This window comes from Brachionichthys hirsutus, chromosome 4 (genome assembly GCF_040956055.1).
Source record: "Brachionichthys hirsutus isolate HB-005 chromosome 4, CSIRO-AGI_Bhir_v1, whole genome shotgun sequence".
Lineage (NCBI taxonomy): Eukaryota > Metazoa > Chordata > Actinopteri > Lophiiformes > Brachionichthyidae > Brachionichthys > Brachionichthys hirsutus.
In genome coordinates this window covers 10,289,766-10,305,050 of record NC_090900.1, presented here as the reverse complement: position 1 = coordinate 10,305,050, position 15,285 = coordinate 10,289,766, and the positions used below count along the sequence as shown (strand labels likewise).

General features: G+C 42.1%; 1 protein-coding gene across 1 annotated transcript in view; it reads left to right on the top strand.

Moving 5' to 3' along the window:
* The first annotated feature begins 2,386 nt into the window (after positions 1-2,386).
* The window catches only part of dapk1 (death-associated protein kinase 1), a 49,389-nt gene continuing 36,490 nt past the window's right edge, over positions 2,387-15,285 (top strand). Inside the window, exon 1 of the mRNA XM_068760883.1 lies at positions 2,387-2,490. Coding sequence (XP_068616984.1) covers positions 2,387-2,490 — 104 coding nt within the window. The remainder of the gene's footprint in view (positions 2,491-15,285) is intronic.

The following is a 15,285-nucleotide window of genomic DNA, read 5'->3' as shown; positions in this document are numbered from 1 at the left end:
TTCTGAGTGTCTTGGAGCTGCAGTCTTATTTCATAGCAACTTCATAGGTGTGTTATTATCATTATCAGTGAGGTTCTGATGGAGGAGGAGAGCATGCACAGACAGATGCCCGATGATAAACAAGTACAAGTGTGACATTTTGCAGATAAAATAAATAAATAATTTTATTTTATTATTGATTTTGGTTAAAACTAATTAGTTTTGTAGGGATTTATTCATAAAAGAAGTTTACAAAACAAATGTATGACTATAGTTCAGAAATGTAAAAATGAGGCACGCAAACACCAAATTTAACAGCAGTCCTTCTATGAACAAACATGAGACAATTTAGAGGTAAAGTCAGAGCATCCGTGAACATTGCAGGATCTGAAATGTGGGGAAAATCTATCACCTATCCGTCTGGAGTCTGGACCAATGTGATGGACCCACTGACCTCGCCTGAATTCTAAAGAAACGAGTTATCCTTCTCAATGTGATTAAAAATATTTAATTAGTTGGAATTATTTCATTGGCCTCCTCTTTGGCTGGTAGGTGTTGGTTTTGTAGCTTTACGTTACTGAGTGCAAAATGACGTGGCTCAGCTCCTTAACTAAAGTAGATGGACATATTATTCAGATTCAAAAAGCTCTTTGCGACATCACAGCCCCCTCAGAGCTGGCACTACTGCTGGAACTAAAACATTTATGTCAATTCAAAGTAAGAGGCTCTTAAAACTGTTCCCTGCTGTGGTGCTGTGCCAGTGTTGATGATTCATCAGCACAAATGCCAAACATGTGTTGTTTTTGTCATATCTAAATTGTTGCAGAAGCAGAATTGTGGGGGCATGGTCATTATTCTCCTTATTCAGAGGTGGAATTTACAGTAAATAGTCACATTTTTCAGTTCTGAATTGAAGCAATTGATAATTTTTAATTCCTTACTTTCTTATACTCCACCACAGCATTTCAGAAGGAAATATTATATTATTTTTATTCCGCAGTTATAATTTACTTCACAGATTAGATTAGATTAGATTAATCAGAATACATCTGACACACTACTGCAAACTACAAACATGCACATGAGTCTGATTCTTTATACTAGTATTTAGTTATTTAAAAAAAAAATGAGTTACAGGGAGGTAGAAAATTATAATAAAGATGGAAACACTGCCGTGGATTTTTACGGATTTGCATGTGGATATGATATTTTCTGAAATCAAGTAAGCAACGACATCACAGTTAACATTTTAATAATGTCAAAACAAATGGTCGAATTCTCCTCTGTCCCGTGATTGAAAGGGAAAGCTCTGCTGCCCCCAGTGGGTGTAAATTAACCTACACGAATGATACCTTTAAGGCACGAAGAAAACGTTGGAAATTGCCAATCTCTCCTTAAATCATTTTGTTCGAAGAATAAACTAAATCTTTTTTAATAAAGTGTATACAAATATATATTTATATGAAATAAACATATGTAATATTATGATTTTTTTGGTGTTTAGTATTCTTTAGCAGAGGATGTTTGATCACACAATCGCCACATTTCCCATAGACTTGAACCTATCACTAGCACCGACTGCCTTACATTGTTAACGCTGATTTCTCCCGTTCGAGGCAGCAGCGTTCTATCTTCCCGAGCCGAACCGGAGTAACAGGCTCCCACGCAGCGCCGAATCGTCGGCTCCGCCTGGTAGAGGGACTCTCACCTGCAGACAGTAAGATACTTTAATACGGAGTATTCCTCAATGCTTCTGAGTCCCGGGTCAAGAACAGCCAACAATGATCGCGTTTAGGTTCTGGCTAACAATTAATGTTGCGAATATTTCATACCGCAGTATAAATAATGGGCACAGCGATGGTTTCCATTCGGGGAATGCTTCGTGTTATTGACTTTTCAAGGACACTATTAACGCTGTAACTTCTTGACGCAGAGTTAAACTGGTTTAAACACCTGTCCGGGGACTCTTCAGGTCCGACCGACCGCCCCGGAGTCATCGGTGCGGGGCCGGAGGAAGGAGGCGTCGGCTAGCGCGCTGCCCGCGGCTGCAGCCGAGCCGCCGACCCAAGGGGGTGTTATATTATGGGTCTTACGGTCCAGTCGGTGGCGACATAGTGTTAGAAATGATGTGCGTAATAGCAACGACAACCCAAACACGTGCCCAGGTATCACAATAAAAGATGGGGAAAGGCGCGTGACGTCACCTGTCTGTTGTTGGCCGAACGCCCACCTTTCCTGCAGTCGCTTTTCATTCATCTATTTGTCTGATGGCTTCGTTTTCCTTCCCCCTCTTCACGGCTCCTGCGTGACATGGAAGCTCTGACATGGAGGAGGAGTGTTGACGGCGACCCTGCCCACGCCGGAGGCTGCTGGTAACGGGATGGAGCCGCTGTGAGGACGGAGATCCATGCCTGTGGTCGGGGGGAAAGGGAGAAGGTGCCCGGACAACATGACCGGCTTCAACCAGGAGAATGTCGAGGAGTTCTATCATGTCGGAAACGAGCTGGGGAGGTGAGTGTAGTTGATCGAGATGTAATGCGGGGAAAACTTCCCTCTCCCTTGGTCAGGCTGTGAGAATGTATTTATTTTATATCTAGACGCAGTATTTAAACGCATCTGTCCAGAGGGTTCATATTATAATTCTACAGTTGGCACTAGCCCATAAACATACTCAAGCGAGACTGCATGCCTAAGAGAAGTCTGCAGAACACTATTATGCCCCCCCCCCCCCCCCCACACACACACGCACACTCTGAGTGTCTGGTGGGCAGTGATTAATTCAGCCCATAATGCATTGTTGTCAGTGATGAAGAGGTTTGGCGTCTGCTGCTATCGCTGCCTCTTCCAGGGCGCTGACGGCGACTTTACAGGGAGACCCATTCAGTTGGTCGAAGGCGAACGCGTGACGATGGGGATTAAGAGATCAAATGGAGACAGAGTGATCTGACGAGACGGCGCCGTTTCATGTCTGCAGGGCGGCTTGAATGACGATGATGAAGAGGGAGTGGTCTCTCATTCTGTTAAATATGAAGCCACAGCATGAGACGTCAATTAACGTCGCTGCTGCATGGCTCAAAAACTGTTATGTAATAGTAAAGGTAGGAATCACACAAGCACCCCCCCTCCACACAGCAGACTGCTGCGTGGGAAGTGATCTTCCCCAGTTTTTAAGGAGAGCTGAAGTTTCTCTCGCTGCTTCTGTAATGGAGACGATCGGGGAGCTTCGTGTAATGGGATTGCGTTTCTGGCCGTCGGTGAAGAGAAGCGTAACGCGAGTGGGAATGTCTCGTCACTACAATGTTGTCGTCCAGTCAAGATTTTAAATAGTAAAATGCCGATCTTTGTAGCGGAGTGTGATATTCCTGAGGTTTCCAATGTTTTCTCCCGTTTAAGTGTCTCGTCTCTGCAGTCAAGCCATCCAGGGAAGTATTGTGAGAAAAACTCGGAGAGAGTTACACAATCTGTCGGCAGAATAAAAACAAGCAATATTTATGGGAGAGAATGATTACTAATGCCTTTTTAAGAGCTTGAAAACCTCATTACAGCATGATAATGCATAAAAGTCTAAAGATGCAAATGCAGTCGGTGGTGAGTGCCGGCCTGCTTTCGAATCTGCGTCTATATTCCTACCATAAATTAATGATCTGTGGGAAACGTATTCTGTATTATCTTGTTTGTTTTCTCTGCAGTGCGACTGTGTGTTGGCTATCTTATTATTTTTATTGTTTCCGAATCCCCCATTAAATTCCTTGTTTCACATGTGTGTTACAGATTTTAAATCAAAGTGACAACTTAATGGACAATTTTGGGAATTCAAAAGGGAAGGAATGTGATCTTGTTTCCCTTCAAGATTACAAATATTTAGCTGGTTTTAAATGTCTTTTAGCGTTTTCTTCTGTTTTAACTTAAATAAACTTTGGATAAGACGGAGTTAGTTCACATTTGAAAATGTATGCGTCTGTTTATTCTTCAGACAGATTAGAGTGGCATGACCCAGACTAACATGCCTCGCACTCTTAAAGACAGAGAGGCTTTTGACTTTTCATCGGGGCAGACTCTGGATGGAATTGGAATGGGGCCCATTTTTATATGGCAAAATGGAAAATCATCCATGCAGGGGCTTAATCTGACACTGCTTGCTGTGGTGTACGAGCCTGACAGACACGAAGGCTGAAGCCAAGCAGGCAAGACCTTCATTAGCATGTAGCCACAGAGGCAAGGAGGAGACTGGAATAAGCAATGCAGATGCGGAACCCATCCAGAGAATCAGAATCAGACTTCAGTATCAGTAAAACAGACCAGCCTGTTCAGTAATTTAGGATTAGCTGCATTAGCTCTCTATAAAATCAGGCAGTGCGTCCGTGTGAGGAAATATTCTGAGGTAAATGATTGTTGATGTGAGTTGAGTTGGTTTTTTTTCCTTCTGTTCCAGTGTTATTTGTTTGCAGACCCACTGACTCAACCAGTTTCTGTCTGATTCAGGACTGAGAAACGTGACCCGGGACTTCAGCTGGACTTGCACAGGGCAGTGTTCAGCGTCTGTCATTAGTCTGCATTAATATAAACGCTGCCTCGCCCACATTTTGTGTCTGTGGTGTTTATTCATGGTGGGGAGGGGGGGTTCCTGTGTTTCTATGGCGATTTTTCCATGCAGTCAACATAAAGGGGTGGAACTTGGAGGGCATCTGTGTTATTCCTCTAAAAACACACATTTTTCTATGAAAGCAAAGCGGGATCATATACGAGACGTCCACATCGGCTGCTCCTGTAACTTAAAGGGATATACGGTACTTTTTCTCTCAAGAAATTGCTGGTCTTTTTCTCTAAAGCAAACTTTGAGGCGCTTTTTCGAAACACACCAGCACCGGCTCATGTCAGGCATTCAGTCCCTGCAGACTAACCCCAGCCACTGACCTAGATTTACCCCCACCCAGGGTTATTGGGTGGCGAGGACGTCTCTGGTCTGCTGCTCAACCCGCCCCCACCCCGGCCCCGGGGAGTGGCATCTCTACAATTGCGGTCTTGTGATTTTTGGATTATTTTGGATTATTATTTATTAGTTACATTTTCTAATGCATCAGATTTATATGAAAACAACAGGTTAGAGCAGGAACTCGGAGTTTAGTCACATCATCATATTTAACGATGAGTAAGGAAGTGTGATTTGTTGGATTGCATCCTTCAGAATGGAAGCTGGCCTGCTGTGTGGGACACACTGACTGCATCTTGTTACATGGACAACTCTCACATGTGATTATTTTTGGTGCATATGCAATGTGAGGGGAATCCTAAGAGGATAAAATATCAATATAGTGCCCAGTTAAGTGGCTGCCATTTCTTCCTTTGTTGCCGTCTGTCTGTGCATTGAAGGCAAACCTTTCCGTCTTTGTGTGGAAGGCGTTTAAACCTTGTGATTATTCCAGTCAGACCTTCAAATTACCGCCATCCTTTGAGTCGAATTCAAATCTGACTCATTTAGAATGTCCTCACAGAGCGTAATGAGCTATTTTCAATCAATCTCTGTAGTCAGTGCCTGATAATTGGATCCTTGCCAGCTGTGTTAGTGGGTAAATGACATGGGTGTCATGATTTGCAAGTGCATGTGTGTGCATTTTGGTGGGGGGGGGGGCGAGCGAGCTAGCAAACCCTTTGTGGTCGATTTAGGAGAGCTGCAGGCAGTCGAGCGTATGAACCGAGGGGCTGTAATTACCAGGGAAATCCTGCTTTCCCTTCATCTGCCTTTCATCCTCCTCGTATTACTGTTGTATTCGGTCACAAGATCTTCTCTGTTGCAGGTGCTGATGATGATGAATCTGGTGACTTTAACATCAGTTACATTATGCAAATTCATGCAGTCTCACACTCTGAGCTTGGAATCGATATTCTGAAGACAAGAGTGAGGAAATGTAGACTGTGTGAAAGAAACACAGTTTATTATACAAGTCTTTCTTTATGTGCTTTATTTTGTATATGGCTTCCCATGCTCGCTTGCTCATCTTCAGTAGTCCTAGATAGTTCAAGCATGGAGCTGTTTCAGAGATGCTGTCGGATTAACCCTCAAGTTCAGACAGATTAATTCTAAGCAGGTGCGGTGTGTATCCTGTTGTTGATTAATAGGTTTCGGTTTATCATTCGTTCATTCATGTGACCTTCTGCGTACATGTATGAGAAAATCCACATGTGATTGTTAGTGGATGCTGAATGCAAAACATCAAACGTTGTCATGCTTTGTGAGATTTGCTTTTGGATTATAAACACCAAAACAAAGAAGCACAAATACATTTTCTACTCGTGCAACTTTGAAGTACATTAGTTGTGACACAGTTTCTTCATCAGGGGGTTTGTGTTCAAAGCTTTTGCTACACTCTGATGGATGAAATGCTGAGTGAGTGTGGGTTTATTAAAAACATTTTTTTTTTTTACCAAAGATAGAACCTGTTGTTGAGGAATATTCAAATGGGTTAAAGTGACGGCTGTAGACACAAATGATTTTTTATTAACTACAGTTTGGTCTTCCTTTTATGATGCGTTGTCGGTAGCAACGCTGATTCAATAACAGAATCTGTTTGTCTGGTTGTTTCTAAACCAGGCCTTGAGAAAAGTTACTGTAGGTTTTAAAATGTCAGGTTTTTCCTGTTTTGCCAAACAGTATCTAAGTAACCAGAAGTGTGTGTCTGACATTTAATCAAACGTGTTCACTATAATCAGCCTCATTATGTTTCTGCCTATCTTTTATGCATAGTAATAAAACATTTCACTTTATTGCTATGGAAGTGTTCCTCTATGGTAATACAGTATTGTTTATCATCCGTTACATTTCATGTGAAAAATAGTGAAAGAAATCAAACATTTGTGGCTCAGTTTTAACATTCTTTCAGGGTTTTGGCCCTGAAAATCCAGAAGGTCTTGATTGACGTGTGCAAACGTCACTCAGGTGAATACTTAAAGTTGTATACTTTTATTTAGTGTCTTGCCTGCTAAATGTAAAGAGTACTCCGTTTTTATTCTGGTCTCAGATTATCGCTTTTCTTACTGGCAATAACATTTTCAAGTGTTTGGAATGAAACTGAGTGAGGATTAACAAACATTTTTTTTAGTTTTTTTGTTTCTGGGTGGATCGTTGTCGTCATGCTGCGTTGCCTTGGGAATATTCACACTCGCACGTTGTGCAGTGTTTGGTCTCCGTGAGGGTGCTGCGCTTCAGTCTTTGCATTGTCTGTTAACATACTTCCGCTTTAAACACCAACAAATGAAAGGGCAGTGGCTTTCATTAATGGCTACAAGGTCAGGCCCGAGGTGAAGAAACTCGACTCTGTCAACCTCGAAACCTGCTGAAGGTCAGTTTCACTAGACGTTCAGGGGCCCTGTTTAAAGAGGAAGCACAAGATGAACCGGGAGACGATGGATGGACCAGCTGAAGCACCAGCAGGCCCCCTTCTCACCTCCTGCCACCATTTCCTTGGTTGTCAGAACAACGGTCTTACACGTTCCTCAATTTGTATGCAGAGACTGATCAAGCCAGTTCCTCTCTTTCTTAGCGCTTCTGTCAAAACAACTGTGAGCTAGTATTTCCCTGTTCTGAGGTCTGGCATGCCAAAGCAACACGATGAAATACCGTGTTCAGTGGGAGCTGTTTAAAGCAGAAGTATGTAAACAGACAGTGCAAATCTATGATCTCCACTTCACCCTGTCCTTTGCGTCGTCCTCCCCAACACCAGCCGCTCATGTCCTCCCTCACTACGTCCATGTATCGTCTCCTGGGTCGTCCTCTAGCCCTGTTCCCTGGCAGTTCCATGTTTTTCCAAACAATACGCAGCTGAAATGATAAAGTGATCCTGGCGAGTCAGTGTTGTCCGGATTTGAAAAAAGGTGACAACATGATTTTACTCTGACTTCATTGTCAGCAGTCTGTGGAATGTTCAGTGATGTGTGTCTCATGCTGTCTAAAATGATTCAGCTCAGTCCCGCAAGAATATTTACATGGACTTCAAAAAAGATTTAGAGTGATTGTTTGGCGACTGTTGATTAAATCATTCATCAATTTATTACTTTATTATCTTTTTGGTTTTTAAATGTCTGCACAAAATGAGCAGTCCACCAACTCATTCGATTTTTTTTTGAATTTAGTTTTTTAATGCACTTTTGAAATGATCTCTAGTTGTGTCCAGTTGGTTCTTGGGGTGATGTTATAGAAAGTGGGTGTTCCTCCTATTTGCCTGGATTGTGTCTGACAACAAGCACGACCATTTTAACCTTTCTGCTTATATACTAGGATGGAGTGTTTCTATAAGGACTTTTATAAAATGAAATCTTTACGGTTTTAAGATTGAGACTTGAGGAATCTGCTCAGGATCTCTTGGAAGCGAAAATGTTTGGGAACCATGGTGGCTGGAGGTCATAATAACTGAAGATGGTAAAGGAAACCTTCCCCTCTATTTCCTGAGGCATAATGCATCCATTGTGTGGGGCTGCCTTTAAAACCTTGAAAACTGGGGGAGGTAAATGACATTCCTGCGACATGTCGAACAGGTGAGAGAATGTCCAAGTCACGTAGGGGCGGGGCGGGGGGGGGGGGGGGTCTGGACACAAGCATCTTTGTCTGCAATCAGTGAGATACATTAACATTTTACTTTCATAACTTATGTCGTTGCACGTTTGTTATTTAGTTTTACCAGCATGAGGTTTAACGACGCAGGACTTTTGAATCCACTGCTGTCGTGTTGTGCAACGAGCATCAAACTTGAAGCTGTGTTATGTCCCATGATAATGAATTCATTGATCCCGTACACATTTGAGGTTTTTAATAATTAACATGTAAGGTGTCGAAACGGAGGCTGTTTTTGTTTCATCCAGTGGTGATCAAATTGCATCCTGTAGGTAATCAGCCGTAGTTCACTCCAATGAGGCTGCAGTGAATAAATTATTGGCAACAAACTAAAATAATGAACCAATGTTTTTTTGTCAGTTTATTAATGGACATATATTTAATGTAAACGCAGCAGTTGTTTTTTCTTTGAGAGTGGGCTGCCATGCGTTTGCTTTGTTTGATCTTGCTTAAGTGATCAACCCCCGCTTCTTTTTTATGCTACGTCAATACGTGGTTGTTAAACGGGAAATGGGGTTTCGAAGGATCGTGCAAACAGTTTAGGCAACCAGAAACTACTAATGTGTGTCACCATGGTATTATTATTATTTTTCAACGTGCATAGGATTTGGACTCGTGTCAAAATAAATAAAAATCAGTCTGGACATCCTTTCACCCTCACACGCAGTGTTTACTGCCAGGCGGGATTATCTACCACTCTCCTCCTTCCTCCAACCAGCGCTGGTTCCTCTGCTCATACTGACTCCTGTTGCTGTGGTTACCCTTCCGCTGTACGCGTTGTCATGACGGTTGCGTAATGTTTTCTGCCGGTACAGTCTGTTGCCCACACTGCTGCTGAGTGGGTAGGGCCCACTACGAGCCGACCTGCCGCGTTTTGCTCCGTGCTAATGAAAAGCTTTGGCCTCATTGGGGGATTTTCACCCCGAGCCACACGGGACAGCAGAGAGCCTCGGAGCCTGTGGGCAGCTGTCCTGATGGAGAGGCAATGCCCTTGGACTCATCCATCTTTAACTGAACAGCACACCAAGGGCAGTTTGATACGACTTGAGATAACTTGCTATATAATTTCTCTTAAACTTGAAAGTGCATGAAATGAAAATAAAACATCAGTTCTGTGTTGCATTATTTTCAAAGCTCAGTGCCCCATTCATCTCAATCGGGGTGTCTCTCTCCGGTATGTGGCCTGATATGATCAGAGTACAGGGTTAACAAATCCAGTTACCTCTGTCATAGTTTTTCCCCGAGGGAGGGGGGACTGTACCCCCCCCCCCCCCCCAGAACAACCCAAAACGTATCTGTAGACCTGCCCTCTGCGCATAGAGTAAGATGTTAGTTGGAACAGAACCTGTTGATCTGCGTGGGAGGACAGCGTTCTTATCTTATAGCTTATTTTGTAGTGGACCGCTGTTGGATCAATATCTGTAAGAGCAGAACCATAGACCAATATCGCTGTTATTGATCCATGAGTTGCATTTGTGAAATGCATTCATTATTTAGCATGTAAGCTAGGATAAAATGCATCAACATCTCCGTCACCGAACATGAGAGATGGTGCATTGCATGGTTTTTGTGTGTAAATGTTCTGTTGTTGAACAAATTAATTAAATAGTTTTAATTTTGTCTCAATATGCTAAATGATGCTCCTTTTGGATTCGAATGGGAGGTGTCAGAGCAATGATTAACAATTCCAGTAATTTGTAAGCAGTTTACAGTTTCAGTTCTGTTTTTTTTAATCTGCTTTCCCATTTCCTTTCGCGCATAAACACTGCATTAGTGTCATATGTAATGGAGGTCAGACTGTTGTGGTTAATGTGGGCACTGACAATGGATGATGTGCAGTGCTCTGGTACTTTACTCATCCCCCATGAGCCAAAGACAATTTAATTAACTGGAGAAGCAGAACTGTAATAATTACTGCTGGCTTTTTCTCATGTAAAAATGTGGATGTGAAATTATTTCTTGCTGGTTTGTAATTGTGCAAAATTGTTTTTGCAGTTGTTAAATTACGATGGCTCGAGTTGGAATTTAAATGAAAACCAGAAATGGACCAGATATCTCACAACCCTTGTGAAAATGTTCTGTCTTGAGTGCCAAGCAATTTGGCAGAGATAAATGTATTCCCATGAAATATTAATCTCTAATTGTGTATAGCAGATACACCATTACACAGCACATCCCAGGTTTTTTTTATTTTTATATAATAATGCTTTTTTCTTTGGATTGTTTTCTAAACTCTTGGCAGGCCTGTTTAAACCTTGGGTTCTTTGCCAAATCCATGACATCTGACAGCTGTTATGTTTTCCATTAACTTTGGATTGACTGTGTTGCTTCTTGTCTAAGTATAGAAACACTTCCCTTCTTCTGTCTAAAGTGAAAAGACAGCATAGTAATTAACAACTAATGACATTGCTGTTTTACTTGTTTAGCCCCCGATGAAACGTCCACCACCAACAGTTCGAAGAGGACTGTTTGTTTGTAATTTTTTTTAATTTAGTTTTTTGTTGAAAGACAAAACGGTTCTGAACAAATCTAAATGAAATTGTGAGGTAAGGTGGGGAGAAACAAATGATTAGATTCTGAAGGCCAGCCCAGAAGCTGCAACGGTTGCATTTTAATTTACCAAGCCCTACTATGGTGAAGCCATAACCAGTAGGGGAATGTCTTCCAGTTAAAGTGGGCGCATATTCATCACATTTACAGTTTATATCCTCCTGCACTGACTGACGTGCGTGACTGATCCCATCAGCCAATCATTGTGCTGCATAAAAGCTGCTTTGTCACAAAGCTGACATGGATCAGGACTGAAACCAGATTACACTCGCATTAGTAGGCTGCATTATCTAATGGCTAACGCTAACCTGAACTTTATTTAATGGCATGAAATCCTTAAAAAAAAAAAAAATCAGAACAGAATGCCAAGAATTAACATAAAAAATTATTCCTGCTTATACATTTGATTTATCGCTTTAAAAGAGATGTTATATCGCTGTTCTACTGGTTTCTGACTCAAAAATTGTATTTTCAGGGTCATGCGATTTCATCATGTGCTTTGTTTGTTCTGCTTGTCTCTGGGCAGCATAAACCAAAAATGTTATATATATATATGTATAAAAAGATTCACCAAAGCCGGCTTCCTCTTTAATTCACACAAAAGGAGAGAAACTGGAGGTGAGATCACACTTGTTGTGTTCCCACGTTTGTGTCGTTCTCCGTCGGCCCATGTGCATCAGTATCAGGTTTGTCAGAGAGGCTTTTGTGTATGGATACCTGGAGCACTACGAGCCTTCTCACTATTGTTCTTCACACGTTTTATCTTTTCAGCGCACTCTCCAGTTTCACAGTAGTTGTACTGGGAGCCAATCAATGGTCGGCTCACAGCAACAGTGTAGTACAGGGCAGGAAAGGACAAGGACCAATTTGGAGAATGAACTTAATGCTGTTTTCATGTACATATATTTGATATTTTAAGTATATTATTAACTGGTGCATTTTATGACACCAAGAGTATCTTGGTGTCATAAAATGATGCTGTCATTTATATTCTAGCAGGTAGTTCTTCAGTAGTCGGTTGGTTGATATTACTGATTAATGTTTTGAAAAGATCTGTCTTTCTGTTTCAAAATGTAATAATCTGCTTCTTTTCTTTAACTCTTTGTGATTCAATTTTATTAACAATATTAGTTCAGAGCTTTATTGTCCCACAAGGGGAAATTTGCTTTGCAGCAGAGGTCACAACAACAACAACAATGTCACAGGACAATTAGGCAAATTGGAAAAGATATTGAAAAACATGATTATAATTCCAACCCTTTAGCTCTTTTCTGATCCTTAGTTTTGTTTTATCTTCCCTCATTTACTTGGTAGGCTTGCTGTTTGCAAATGCATTTTGTTTGGCGAAATGAAAATAATCGATCTCTTGTGGTGTGTGTGTGTGGTGGTGGGGGGGGGGGGGGGGGGGTGCAGCTACTCTAGCATTGTTAAAGCTCATGTGTTGTTTCTAATTCTTTAAGGAGAAGGACATGTGTGTCCTGTGTTGATGACTTGACCATTTGCCTTAGCTTTCATCACCATCACTGAGGAAGCTGCCTTGACAGCCCAACATGGCATCTACCTCACAGCAACGCTGAATGCTCAAGTTAAAGTATTTATCACTATTATTTGCTTTCTGAGAAGGTGAGGAATGCACATTTTACACATTTGCTATGGTCAGCTTTGGTTTCCTTGCCGTCAGTATTTTGAAAAGAGGAGATCAATATTGTGTCAGATTTGATTCATGCGCTCAAGAGGCACAGTTGGCTTCTTCTTTCAAGCTACTTGAAGTGTTCATCATATTGATTATCATTTCGTGCTTTATGGCCCCGAGCAGATTGTCCCTCTCAAACGGTTTCACACAAAGTGTGTTTGAACAGATGATGAATTTTGATCTTTTGGCCCATAAGCTCGATATTCTGTGTATGAGAATTGCAGATGTCATTGGTCTCATAGTTTAACTCTGTTGAACCACTTGCTGCCAGTGTAGCACAGTTATTTGTCTTTGTGGTGACTCTCTGCTTATTTAAGTTTGAACATACACCCCTTTATTCTTTCCCATTAAGTCCTCCATACTGCACAATCTCTGTTGGTAAAATTTCATTTGGAGTTGTTCCTATTCTGAGAACAAATCTTACTCGGCCGTAAGTTATTGGATCAGAATTAATTCAAAGAAACTACTTGGTATGCTTTACAGCCTCACTGTGCTATTTGCGCCATCGTCTATTTAGTGTTACGGTACTGCCTGTTCGATAGGAGCCTTTCTCTGCAGTGCTGGAGGCCATTTCTCTGATGCAGAGATGCATGTTTACAGGTGAGTGTAAGTTGAAGAGGTGATTTAGATGCTCTATATTAAAGTGTTGCAATCTCATCCAACAAATGGATCCTGGACACCCCTTCCTCCGGGTTGCTTTCTTTTTTCACCATCTTGTACTGTTTTAATTTGAAATGTCCCGGCAGTGTTTACTATTGTCCAGTAAGAAGCTGCCTCTGGGTGTCTTTCATTCCCGAGGGCGTTTCCACAATAAAAACATAGACCTCATATAGGAAACGTCTGTACCTGCTTCTATTCAGACGGTTTCATCCACTACATACTAGATAATGGACAGACTCTGTGTTGTGTCCTTGTCAGCATCAAATGGGGTCCACGCTCGACCCACTCCTACTTCACTGATTGTTGTCTTTCTGCTCCTCATTACTGCTGCTCACTGTTCGTTCTAGTTCTGCCTCATCTTGACAGGAACGTCCAGCCAGCCATCAGGCGAGGCTGCGCTGGTTTGTCGGCTCACTCTTGTCTAGCGGTCGGCCTCCTTATTGAGCGGACGGGAGACTGTGTGCCGTCGTAACGGAACGGCCTACTCGCACACCCTTATTGTACCAGGTGAAGCCGAGAGTTATGTTTGTTTTGTAACGCAACATCAAGGAAGATCCTCTTGTTCTCTTCAACTAATAATCCAAAGTCATTTTGCACACATAACCTGGCATTGAATATGAGAAATGAAGTTCCAAAGGTTCACAGATGGACTTCCTGTTTTAGCTCTACAGTCAACGGATTTATCTGCTGCCATCATCCAAATATAATCGATCACTGGATGTAACGTCTGCTGTGTGAAGGCGTCCCCTCAGGTGTTTGTGAGGTCAGCGCTGCGTTAGCCTGGCCTGTGTTCTGACAGACCTTTGAAGCATCACTGGGAACAAGAAAGATTTGATCTGCAAATCCAATCTGCAGCGTTTGCTGCTGCTGCGCTGACGCTGTCGGCTTGGCTGCTGTGAGGCTGTTTGCTTGTAAATCAACTGAGCGCAGGTCTGTTTTAAGAAGCGGTACCAGTGACTTTGTACGTTGTATATGCAACTGTGCTTCCATGTGTACACTTTCATCAGGCAGGCATGTGTATAGTAAATCTGAGATATGAGATGATGACTGGAACACTGAACTCTGCCAGACGACAAGTCTGTTAAATGCGTTGTCTTTCCACGAGTCCCTTTCAAGGAGTAGACCTGGAGTGGGAATCCTTGTCTGTGTTTTAAACACAATAATAGGAAGAGCAGTTTGATCTTGCGGACTGGTGTTTTTGCTGTGCACGGAGTTGATGGGGGGGGGGGGGGGGGGGGATTCTGCTCTTGAAGTGGCCTCGCTGCTTCAGTATCTCAGTGATTCCCTGCTCATTATTTCTGCCCTATCTCTGCGCTTATACAGCAGCATTCATGCAAGTCAGTGTTCTTCCCTCCATGTCCCTGGAGGATGATGGGGAGTTTCCACACAGAGTGCACTCGTACATAAAGGGTCTGTCGTGCAGGAGAATCAGCCATGTTGCTGCTTCTTAAGTCTGTTGTCAGCACGATTTTTAAAACTGAAGTGAGAGAAACTCCACTAAAGGAAAAAGGGAATTTGATTCTAAATTGAATGTTGGCATTTGGTTTCCAAACACTACCTCACCAAAGCACGAGAACTGAGTTGAACCGCTGCTATTTCCCCTTTGTATGTATGAGCTGCTGCTGTTAACAAAGGGTGTGCTCACTTTCCCCTCGATAATTTGAATACAGAAGAAACATTTTGGAACCAAGTATATCAATATAGTTTGATTTTTTTGTTTATGCATGTTTTCCCTGAAGTTGTGGCCATTATTCTGTGCTCAAGCTGACATTTGATATTGATTTGAATTTCTCCTAAC